Genomic DNA, 13105 nt, shown 5'->3' with positions numbered 1-13105 from the left:
AAAAAAAAAAAAAAAAAAAAAAAAAAAAAAAAAGAATATGAGTCTTGATTCCATAGAAACACATCACCTATTCAATAGTGTTTAGCTTTTTTTAAATAGATAAGATAGGGTGCATACAACTACCAATCAATGAATTACTTAGTGGAAATCACCCATTTCCTGAAGAGAGTGTTTTATTTTAGTTGAGACCCTTAAATTTTACTTCTGGGAAGATAAATGGCTACATTGGACAGAAATATTGCCAAGACTTCCAGAGGATTTGGAGCTTGTTTTTCTGATTAAGAATTCTGGCAATAGTAATTTTTTGGTATATTTTCTAACTCATTATGTTGATGGATAGTTTTCTATAATTGTTTTTAACTCATATCAGTCTTAATGTAGGTAAATAATTGCTGTCAGAGCTTTACAACTTACATTTTTTGAACATGGAACCTTCTTTAAAACATTAACTTTCAAGAGAATATGAGCTTAATTATTTTATTATTAAGGTACTTACTATCTTGCAAAGTCAGCCAATAACTAACTTAACTGGCCTATTGAAAGTGTGTTTTTTGTATGTTTGTTTTCATTTTAGAAAACTCAGACTATGTCTCACAATTACTTATAAAATTTAAACTAAGTGCTACTTATAAGGGTTTTATGGCAGCGTGGTGCTATATTGTTGACTTGCATTGTCTTCTCTATTGCATGAGTAGCCCAAGTGAAGTTGGTCAATTCCTGTGCTATTGCTTGCCTCCATTACTGAATTTGGGTGCTAAATTTTATTTTAATTTGATCATGCAAGGCCCATCCCCTCAAGAGCTATTAGGATCTCACCTCTGGTTGTGTCACTGGCATCATATAACAATTTCATTTCAAGGAAAAATGAATTGCGCTGAATGTGTTTTTCAGAATGCCTAAAGTCCTAAATTTAATTTAGTAGTAACACATAAAGCTTGCATTTATAGACTCTTAACATTGATTTACACTGATCTTAGCAACACATGGTCCTCCTGAGCCAAACTAGGGAAAGCACCATGATTTCTTTGGAACTAATCATTAACAAGAAACATTGTTTTCCTATCCTCTAATACAGAAGTTTAGTACTCATAACTTCAGATATTGATTGTGATCAGTTCATTTACCTGAAATAAAAGGACAAAACTGGATAATACACAATACAAAAAAGTTATAGTAATATTATTATCAAAATAATAGAAAATGATTTTGTTCTAGATAACTGTATTTAAAGCAATTTTAATTAAAGATGAGGCCACAGTAACTTTGTAATGCTGACAAATTTCCAGTAATTAGACTGTTGGTCCTTCACCTATTTTGAAACATTTGTTATAATTGTTTAACAATTTAGAAATGTCTTCATTTTTATAAACACTTAATATTGCCTTAAATATCATGTCCTTTATTTTTTCATCATTTGCAGACATCCTAAAACCTGTTTCTAATGGAGAAGAGCCTTCTGTCTAGCAAAGATTACTTGTGGTAGAGTTTACTCCTACCTCTCAGTTTTAGAATTTTCTTGCCTATGAACTTTTAGGAATTACCTCTTTTCTTTGCATTATTCTACCTTACTTGTCCTTCATCCTTTTTTGCAGAGGATACGCCTGTGTGGTTTTAGACCTGAAATCTCTTCCTTCTTAGAGTCCATGGTAATTTCTGAGAAAATCTGGCGGATTATTAGTTCCAGGAACATGCAAAATCCAAGTTTTCCTTTACCCTTCTTTCATACATTTTGTTTTTTAGTTAAACCTATGTTCGGCCTTGCTCTATTTATTTCCCCTTTTCTTCTCAGCAATCAAGTGAAAAAGGAAAAATAGTAGCCCAGTGCATTTTCTACTTATAAAAACTGAAAGTCTTAAGATACTATATTTTTTAAAGGAGTACTTTTTGAAGTTCTTCTATGAGATAAGTTATTATAGATAAATTTTAATATGATGTTCTCATGTTTAAGAACTGTGTGCTGAAATCAGATGTTTTAGAGGAAATAGGCTTTATGTTTTTAGTGATATAGTGAGATTATAGTTCACATAACCAAAACACTATTTGAGTTTGAACTTTTAGACAGAAAACTTCCCTTCTAATACAATTATGTTCTATCCTATTTTCAATCATTTGCGTGGATGAAGAGGAACAGTGGTACATAAAATGTGAATGAGTAAATTACCCAGAAAACATTTATATATTAGTTTTGAATGATAACTTTAGACTCAGTAGTAAAGCCACACTTACCTTTGGTAGGATAGAGATACCAGTTTTCTATAATAGAACATCAGTCTTAATAGAACAAGAACCAACCTCCCTTCTAATTGTGCCATCCTTTGCAGTATTACGTAGGCTGGTGATTAGTGTTATAGTTTAAAGGATGTGGCATTTTTCTTTTTGCTATGTTATTTTCTTGGGAGTTATGAAAAAAAAAGGATAATGGAATACATACAGAAGGATGGAAATGAAGGATAGATATAAAGCATAGTAAGTAAAAGTTTCTATAAAACTAAAACCACTTTTATATACCATGGAGATAATGGAAAATTGCCTTTGTTTAGTCTTACCTATAAAAATTGAATTGGTTTTTGTCCTTAGGACATTGTATAACTACACCATGTTAAATACTGTGCACCCATTCCCTAATTTATAAAAAAGTTGTGTAGGTTTTTTGTTTATCCTTTGTTTGCAATTTGAAATTTTTAGCATCTACCATTTGCCCAACAGAACTATTGTTATGGAGGATTTTAGGCTAGTTCACAAAACAGTCTAATTTAATGTTAGGTTGCTGAAATAGGGCATCTGCAATTGAACTCAAAAGATTGCAATTTAAATATACAAATATATAGAATGAACAAAACAGAATAAAAGTAAGAAAGAAACCACTTTATGTTTATATAAAAGTATTTTTTAATGAGAGAATGAAGATGTAATTGGACTTTAGACTTGGGGATAATCTTTCTTAAAATAATTTTTTAAATTGTGTTCTCTCCCTTGATGCTGTTATATTAATGATTCCACCTGCTTATTTGTTATCAGTGATGGGGTGGGGAGCTCACAATGAATTAGAAATTTTATTGAGGTGACTGGAGGTGATGAAGAGTTGGAGACAGAAAATAAAGTAGGTACATAAGTGGGAAGGAGACAAAAGACAGAGGAATAGGGAGAATGTGTTTCTCTCAAAAGAAAAACAAAAGGAATTAAGTCATTGGAGAAGACGCTTTCTTTTGCTTTGCTTCCATTACTAAATTACTCAGGATTTCCTGTATAGTACATATATTTCATATTCTTCATTTTATCCAAATTGTATTTATCCATAAAGATTAACAGACATGATTTTTAAGATAATTTTTTCACCTTTGAGGGCAATTTAATGGAAGTTAGAGACAAATTGTATAGATAATTAAAATTAAAAGTAAATCAAAACTCTTCCCTCCCCCTCAAACCACTTTTTACTTTCTAATGGCCATACCTGTTGCTTATGATTAGCCATCCATTCTGCTTGGTTGATACCCATGTTGTGTGGTTGTTAAATATTCTAAATATCCCACCCATAACTTTGAGCACCCATTCTTGCCCATCTGCCATCTGGGACTCTGTCTGGGAAGAAGAGGCCTAGCCTGGGCTCAAACCACTTAAACCTCACAGAAGCCATTGTAATAACTAAAATTCCATTCAATAAAGGCAGTGCATTCAAAATGCAAAGAAATAGAGAATTCGATTTTTCGGGCTGGAGACACCAGTGGCATTCACCTCAAATAGCATATAGAAACTGAAGAAAGACAAAGACTGAAAGAGAGAGAGGTGTTTGTTAATCAATTATCCCTTTGTTCTTACCAAAGTGTCTCTTCTTTGTGTCCTGTGAACATCTCATCTGTGGAAGGAGGCTTGAGAGAAGATACTTGTACATCCTCTACCCCGTAAAGTGGCTAGTTTGATTTCTTCCCAGTCTTGTTCTGTGGACCTTATTTCATCCTCTGCATTGATTTTACTAGATATCAGGCTGCCATTTTAATGATAGCACCAAGTAGAATTTGGTACACTGAATGGCTAAGGAGTTCCCCAAATTTCTGTCAGATTTCTTAGTCTTTGCATTTCTCTTGTGAGTACAAAAGCAGTTACTGGCTGATCTGAGTGCAGTTAGGTGTTAGTTTACACTGATCACAAACAGTTAAAGATTCCTTTGTTCTTTCTTCACTCCTACTGCTTCAGTTGGCTAGCCTTAAAAAAAAAAAGAAAGAAAAAATCAGGCACCCATTTTTTTCTAAATAAGAATTTCTTTGTATAAAACACCGATCTTTAAAAAATCCTACATTTCAGATGAAATCTTCCATTAAAATATCAAATTATGTTGATGACAGTGTTTTGGCATATCAGATATAATCTGAATAGTATAGCAGCAGTGAGGACCAGTATGTTAATGAGAATACCACTTGCAATGTTAAGATGTTGGAAGAGGCTTTAGGATGACTGCGAAGGTTGTTTGGTTGTAATGGAATAATTTATATCAAGGAAATGTAAGACTCATCTGTGTGAGTCTTTGCATGTGAGATGGGTCTCCTGAATACAGCACACTGATGGGTCTTGACTTTTTATCCAGTTTGCCAGTCTGTGTCTTTTGATTGGGGCATTTAGGCCATTTACATTCAATGTTAATATTGTTATGTTTGAATTTGATCCTGCCATTTTGTTACTGGCTGATTGTTTTGCCCATTAGTTGACATGGCTCCTTCATTGAGTCATTATTCTTTACCATTTGGTACGTTTTTGCAGTGGCTGGTACTGGTTGTTCCTTTCCCTGTTTAGTACTTCCTTCAGTAGCTCCTGTGAGGCAGGTATTGTAGTGACAAAATCTCTCAGCAATTGCTTGTCCATAAAGGATTTCATTTCTCCTTCACTTATGAAGCTTAGTTTGGCTGGATGTGAAATTCTGGGTTGAAAGTTCTTTTCTTTAAGAATGTTGAATATTGGCCCCCACTGCCTTCTAGCTTACAGGGTTTCTGCCAAGAGATCAGCTGAGTCTGATGGTCTTTCCTTTGTGGATGACTTGACCTTTCTCTCTGGCTGCCCATAGGATTTTTTCCTTCATTTCAACCCTGGGGAATCTGACAACTATGTGCCTTGGGGTTGCTCTTTTTCAGGAATATCTTTGTGTTGTTCTCTGTATTTCCTGGATTTGAATGTTGGCCTGCCTTGTTAGGTTGGGAAAGTTCTCTTGGATAATATCTTGAAGAGTGTTTTCCAACTGGATTCATTCTCCCCATCACATTCAGTTATGCTGATCAAGCGTAGATTAGGTATTTTCACATAATCCCATAGTTCTTGGAGGCTTTGTTCATTTTTTTCAGTTTTTTTCCCTCTAATCTTGCCTTCTCATTTTATTTCATTGATTTGATCTTCTATCTCTGAGATCCTTTTGTCTGCTTGATCAATTTGGCTGTTGCAACTTGTGTATGCCTCGCGAAGTTCTCATGCTGTGTTTTTCAGCTCCATCAAGTCGTTTATGTTCTCTCTAAGCTGGTTATTTTAGTTAGCATTTCGTCTAACATTTCTTTAAGGTTCTTAGTTTCCTTGCATTGGGTTAGAACATGGTCTTTTAACTCAGAGAAGTTTGTTATTACCCACCTTCTGAAGCCTGCTTCTGTCAATTCGTCAGATTCATTCTCTTTTTTTGTTGCCTTGATGGTGAGGAGTTGTGATCCCTGTGAGGAGAAGAGGTGTTCTGTTCTTTGATGGTTTCATCCTTTTTGCACTTTTTTCCCCCATCTGCGTGGATTTATCTCCCTTTAATCTTTGAAGTTGGTGATTTCAGGAGGAGTCTCTGAGTGGACTTTTTTTCAGTTGAGGTTGGAGCTATATCTTTTTTGGCCTGCAGAGGGCGTGGCTGGGCTCTGTTGGGTTCAGTCAGGTTGCTGGGTGGGTGGTCTTTCCCTGTGGTTTGAAGGTGAGATGGGCCCCATCTTCCCAATGGCATCTCTCCTTTCCTAGCTGGATCTTCCTGGTTGGGGTCAAGCTGGTGTATTTGCTGCCAAGCTCTCTAGCAAGGGCTTCAGTTTGAGTTCTGTGGAGGTGCGGCCTGCAGGCCTTATGGTCTGTTTCCCCGCTTTCAACTCTGCTTCCCTCTGTTGGATGGTCAGTTCCTCTGGCGTTAGTCCAAACTCCTGCCCAGGTCTCTGTGACAACTTGCCTCACCTGGTGGTAGCCGCTGCTCAGATTTGCATTGACTACCTACCGTCTGGCAGGGCTCTCATCGACCTGGGTTGCAGGAGGGATGAGGTAAGCACAGGATCCGAAACGGAGCACCGAGGGGGTTAAGTTCCCCAACCCTCCCAGCTGGCTGCAGGTTTCAGGTGGGGACACGCCCCCATCTTGATTTGCCCCCCTGGGTGGCTCTTACCCTGTAGCTCCTTCCTTGGGCCTAATTTCAGTGCCCTATCAGTCCCACAGAAATGAACCCAGCATCTCGTTTTGAATCGTGAAGCCCTCTATCCCTCTGTGTCTCATTCGCTGGGGAGCTGCATTCCAGTGCTGGCTTCTCTCGGCCATCTTGGCACACCTCCCTTCCCGCCCTCAGCGTTTTCTTTTAGTCAACCTTCTACTAGATTAGGTAAAGGTGGTTTGCAAATTATATGTATGTAGATCATTGACACATTTAGATAAGAATCCTTATTTGGATCTATATGGACATTAAAAACATAATTTATTCTTATTCTAGAACAGGTGTTTGTGCTATCAAGATGTGAGTGTCATGAAAGTAGTCATGTTTTAATTTTTTTTTAATTGGCTTAATAGGTCACTTTAGACAATTGTGTTGAAGTTGGACGGATTGCCAACACCTACAATCTGACTGAAGTGGATAAATACATTAACAGTTTCGTCCTGAAGAATTTTACTGCATTGCTGAGCACAGGGGAGTTCTTGAAACTCCCTTTTGAGCGTCTTGCCTTTGTGCTTTCCAGTAATAGTCTTAAGCACTGTACCGAACTTGAACTCTTTAAGGCTGCCTGTCGCTGGCTAAGGTTGGAAGACCCTCGGATGGATTATGCTGCAAAATTAATGAAGAATATTCGATTTCCACTGATGACACCACAGGACCTCATCAATTACGTGCAGACAGTAGATTTCATGAGAACAGACAATACCTGTGTGAATCTGCTTTTGGAAGCTAGCAATTACCAAATGATGCCATATATGCAGCCAGTGATGCAGTCAGATAGAACTGCCATTCGATCGGACTCCACTCACTTGGTTACATTAGGAGGAGTTTTGAGGCAGCAGCTGGTTGTCAGTAAAGAATTACGGATGTATGATGAAAGGGCACAAGAATGGAGATCTTTAGCCCCGATGGATGCTCCCCGTTACCAGCATGGCATTGCTGTCATTGGAAATTTTCTCTATGTTGTTGGTGGACAGAGTAATTATGACACAAAAGGAAAAACAGCAGTTGATACAGTCTTCAGATTTGATCCTCGATACAATAAATGGATGCAAGTTGCATCTTTAAATGAAAAGCGCACCTTCTTCCACCTAAGTGCCCTCAAAGGATATCTGTATGCAGTTGGTGGGCGAAATGCAGCAGGTGAACTGCGTAAGTGTGCATTTATATTAAACATAGAGACAAATTTTTTCACCCAGAAATTCTTATTAAATCATAAAATAAGCAATCCTGTAAAAATCAGATAAAAATGTAGCTAGGGTCTCATTTTAAAAGTATATTTTCTGAGAAAATATTGGAGACCACCTCTATGCCTTATCTGGGCATATATATTGTTGGTGAGGGAACAAATTGTATCTTATAAATACATGAATATATTGTAGAGTATTTTACTTGTGCAGTGTATATGGTCTTCCTATTGAGGATTCATCTGAAAAGTATACTCAGCTAATTTAAATTATAATAAACTCTTGGATAGAAGTTTGGCATGTTTTCTTATTTTCTATTTTTAAAAGCCCACATGATATTTTACTGAACAGGTTACAGTCCTTCATTACAGACAGCTTTCATTGTTTCTTCTTTTACAGAATTTGTTATCTATTAGAGGCCACATAGATAATTTTCTTTGTAGATTAAATGTAAAGTTCAACATTATCCAAAGTTTATTCACTGTGAATATTATGATTTATGACTCTTAGTTTTAAAAATCATTCTCTTGATGTAATATCAGATAGTTTTCTTCACCATAAACCCATCTGGTATGCTTTATTTGATGGTCACTTTTTTGTCTTCCCAGTATGATTGGTCATAAACATACTTTGATATAGAAGTACTTTGGCCATATAAATTAACCCTAAAAGGTATAATTTCATTATTTTAGATAAAATTGGGTAGTGTAACTTTTCCAAAAATAAAGGCAGGAAGTCCACCTTTTATGTTGTGACTTATGTATCTGTCATTACCATTATTGTTTGGCCTTGTTTTTTTATTCTCTATTATAAATAGAGTCCTTGTAGTTGACCAGTATTCCAGGCTCCATAGAGCTGAGAAAGTTCAAAATATTGGCATTGGCTTTGGATAAGTTCAGAGTAATTCTCAGAATCTTTGTTTTTTAATATTCTAAGAAAAAAAGATAGTTTAATGTGTTTGAGACTAAGCTATTTATCAGGGAAAAGAATAACTGTTCTCAGCTCTTACATTTTCCTGTTTATAAAACCCTTTCTTGTTAGTGACATGGTCTTTTTCCTGATCTTTTAAACCCAAAGTTTTTTCCTTTGTTGTTACAATGATATTTTTTTCTAACATGAGACTTTCTAGATTGTTGGACCATGTTGCACGATCATGAGCTGCATGGGTTTTCCAATATATTTTAATAATTGGACTTTTAAAAGCACTTGAGGCATAAAGTGTCCTTAGTGTAGGATTGTCCTTTAGGCCTCCTCAGTCAATCCACACACATTATTTTCAAGTTATTATACTATTTTAAATTTGTGGTATCTGGTAATATCTAGAAGGTGCAAGTAGTGACTTGGTTGTTTTTTTAGAAAATCCCTGTATAAGATAATCTTCAAGAGTTCACAAATAATAGGTTGTCAACCTGGGCAGTCTTCTTTTCTCAAAGGAAATAGCTCCACTTTTCAAAGTCAGTCCTTGCTTGTTGATATTATCAACCCTGTTAATATACCCTTCAGCTACTAAGTATTCAACATATACTTTCTAATATTAATTAGAAGCCTTATTCTTCTGGGAGTTTCTAATCTTCAGGCCAAGGAGAGTCATTACATAAAACCAAGACACTAGACGCTTCTTTTTTTTTTTTTAACTTATCCCAACCCTCTTTGAGTTCCTCCTATGTTATACCCAATTAGGAACTATAAATAGACCGCTCTGTTGGGAAAGTGGCTCATATACAGGTTTCTTTGCTCCTGACCTTCTGAAACCACCCCTCCATCTCTGATTAATAATAGTCTTCTGTGTTTTATTTTGAAAGGGAAAATAAGGGAATCATGCTTTTCTTGGGATATTCCTAAATTTATATTTAGGCTTTAAAAATAAAATCCCTAAAGCTTAATCTAAGGATAATACCTTAAAAATTTCCCCTCTAATGGTAAATATAGATCCATTTTAAACATTTTTCATAAACTGCATTTTAAAAAATGCACATGTGATTATAATACAGGCACAAGCCATCTATACCAAGAACCTGAATTCTAGTTATCATCTAATTATTTGATAATTTATTCCATTTGAAATGATCTATAGATTACAAATCTATCATGACCTTATAGATTTGTTTTTTTTAAAAAATGGAATTTCTCCCAAGGAATAACATTTATGAGATTTCCTGATTTCTATCCATTTATCATGTTTCTCTTTATATAAATAAAAAGTGAATTTGTGTTAGTTGGCGTTTTGTTTTCTTGGGCCCATTGTTTTTGCAGAATGGCAGATTTTGATTCTAAAGAAACTCTTGCATGTATTTCTGAATGTTCCTGCCAGAAACTGAGTTTTTAACATTTTCCCTGCCCTACAAGTGCTTTCTAAAATAGAAATCCCCCTTCAATGCACATACTAACATCTGTTATAATAAATTAACATTCCCATTGTAACTGATTAAGTTGGCATGTTCATATGCTATGTAAATTGAAGGTGATGCCAATGAGTGGCAGGAAAAGCCAATTGTTGGGAAAGTCATTTAACAGTTTAACAAGTTGATTGGTACCAGTATATCATTTCATACAGTAACCATTGCCTGTATATAATTATAAAAAGAAAAATTTAGTGGGTACAAAAAATAGAATGAATTAATAAGGCCTAGTATTTGATAGCACAACAGGGTGACTATGGTCAATAATAATTTAATTGTACATTTTACAATAACTGAAAGTATATATAATTGGATTATTTATAATACAGAAGATAAATGCTTGAGAGGATGGATACTCCATCTTCTATGATGTGATTATTATACATTCCATGCCTGCATCAAAACATCTCATGTACCCCATAAAAACGTACACCTACTATGTACTCACAAAAATTAAAAATAATTAAAAAAAGAAAACAGTGGCAACATTTGCAAGACTCTTTAGATCACTTTAATGTATTTGGCCTTTTAAAATCTTTTAGATCACTTTAATGTATTTGGCCTTTTAAAATCTTTAGATCACTTTAATGTATTTGGCCTTTTAAAATCTTTTCATGGGGTACTTGGACCAAAGGAAACCTAGGCCCATTGTACACCAAAAAAAGACTCTGTGTGTGTGTGTGTGTGTGTGTGTGTGTGTGTGTGCGTGTGCACATGCATGCACTAGCCTAGCACACCTGTGCTCATCTGGTTTGGTGCTGAAATATAATTCCTTCGAAATGCTGCTTTCCTTTGACGCTGGTTACAATGGGAAACTAGGGGAAGCTTAGAGTAGCTGCCACTTAAGTGAAAAAGGAGTCAGTTATTTCTGGCATCTTTCCAAATTGTGTCATATAAGAAATCAATCTTCCACTGAGGTTTTGTATATTGAAGAAGAATATGACAGCTCCAATGTCTTTCATTTCAGTTATATATTAATAAGTCAAGCTTTCAAATAATGAAATAACTTACAGAAAACATGTTAGATGTTTTTCAATTAAATGTACAATAAAACTACTAAAATTATTAAATGCCTCTATGCCCCCCAAAGGATTTGGGGGTTTCTTGATCACTCACCAGCACTCTATGTTTCTAGAGTCCATCTCCCGTCTATGAGAGCCGTCATTATTCAAATGATTTTCTTCAGGCCTAATCTCTTTCTTAATCTTAAAGAAAAAGTAAATTCCGTATCATCTTCTGGGACCGATTCTGGATTCCCATGGAATTATCTTGGAAAATAAGAACCCCTGATATATGTGAGATAAGCAGCCTAAGTAAAATTATTAAATTGGAGAGATTCTTTAATGTAAACACTAGGCCACTAGACTACTGAAGTTAATTCTCTAGATTAGGGGTCAGCAAACTTCTATAAAGGGTCAGAAGGAGTCTCTTTCCACCTTTGTGGGGCATTCAATCTCTGTCATAAGAAATCAAATCTGCTGTTGCAGTGTAAAAGCATCCCTAAATAATTCATAAACAAATGAGTGAGGCTGTACTCCAATAAAGCCTTATTTATGAACACTTAAATTTGAACTTTATAGAATTTTTTTCAAGTTACAAAATAGTCTTTTGATTCTTTTTCAATGTATAAAATATATAAAATCATTCATATTTTTATCTTGTGGGCCATACAAAACAGGAAGTAGATTGGATTTGGCCTATGGACTGAGGTTTGCTGCTATCTGCTCTAGATTTTTCCAGTTGCCTCCTTACCATTTCCAACTCTCATAGACTGTGACTGAAGCACTGCTTTGTGCCTTGCATCATCCCTTGCTCCCTCTTCCCATCAGAGTTGTTGGTACTCACCTATATCTGAGTGTCTTGTAAATATGGAAAATAGAAATAAGAGCATGTATATCTAATTTTTAATTAGAGGTGTTCCATTTTAAAATAAAATACTGTTGATTTTACTGACAACAATAGCAATTCTGCATGGAGAATTGCATGACAAGAAAAATTAAATGACTGAAACAGCTAAAGGAGATAGGTTTTTAGCTGGAAAAAAAGTTTAGAGGTGACAAACTACTATATAGTAATTTGGTTGTTGGTGGTTAATAGCTATCTTACACTGAGGGTCTCCTGTATGAGAAAGTATAGATGGATTCTTATAACCACTATTAGGGGAAAATGCAATTAAGTCATTGACAGAGGAATTATCTTTCTATGTAGGAAAATATGATTAATAATAAAAGTACATAAGTATTCAAATTCTAACTCCAGTATAAAAAGAAGAAGAAGAAACTAATGGAAATCACACCAGAACAGTTTGAATTAAACATAAGAATCGATAGTTACAATCCAAAATTTCAAAGTTTAAGTCAGAGTCCTGCATTAAGAAAAAGGTAAAACTATAGTGAGTCCTGTCTTTGGCTTCAAGTAGATGGAGAAGATGATCTCTCGAAGTCTTTTTAGACCCTGTTTCAGATAGGATGTATGGTTCAATTACTTCTGAAACCGTCCCATTAATGACTATGCTAGTGCCAAGTACCAATCAATGCACTAGGTTTTCTGTTATGTGGAGAGAGAGAGAGAGAGAGAGAGAGAGAGCACGAGCAAGAGAGAGAAATAATAAATATACATGGAGAGATAATAATAACGTAGGATTTTGCTTGTCAGTTAGGTAAAAATCATGCCAAAGGCAAATGGAAATGAACATTTGAAAAGGCATCCAGTGACTAGAAATAGTAAAAAAACAGTATTGGGGTATGTGGCAGTTTAACTTGTTATTAATTTTAGAAATAGGGTTTAAAAGAAATAGAATTGGCAAGGATCCAGGCCTAAAACAATGAACAAAGCCAACAAAGCAGTAGGTAAAAATGAGAATAGTAAAAGCTATTGAAATAAGACTGAAAATTCATAGCTAAAATAAGTGGAAAAGGGAGTCAGTAGAGAGATACAAGAAGTAGCATGATATAGGCATGGTTGGAGGAGAAAAGAATACTTTGCATAGTGAATTTGATGATGAAATGAAATTTTTGAATAGAGTGGAAAAGTAGTCTCTCTCTTTCTTTGGAAAAGTGTGTGTGTGTGTTTTGTCTGTGACCATGGTTTTTTTTTTTTTTTTT

At 35.2% G+C, this 13105-nt stretch overlaps 1 protein-coding gene across 8 annotated transcripts in view; it reads left to right on the top strand.

Annotated features, from left to right (window-relative positions):
* KLHL13 (kelch like family member 13) overlaps nt 1-13105 on the top strand; it is a 196721-nt gene that overhangs the window by 170419 nt on the left and 13197 nt on the right. For all 8 annotated transcript variants that reach the window (XM_017516417.1, XM_017516416.2, XM_037734206.1 and 5 more), the window contains one exon: nt 6772-7567. In XM_017516417.1, coding sequence (XP_017371906.1) covers nt 6772-7567 — 796 coding nt within the window. The remainder of the gene's footprint in view (nt 1-6771; nt 7568-13105) is intronic.

The sequence above is a fragment of the Cebus imitator genome, unplaced genomic scaffold (genome assembly GCF_001604975.1).
Source record: "Cebus imitator isolate Cc_AM_T3 unplaced genomic scaffold, Cebus_imitator-1.0 Scaffold585, whole genome shotgun sequence".
NCBI lineage: Eukaryota > Metazoa > Chordata > Mammalia > Primates > Cebidae > Cebus > Cebus imitator.
The sequence above is the reverse complement of the archived record's forward strand: the minus strand, read 5'-3'. Positions and strand labels throughout refer to the sequence as shown.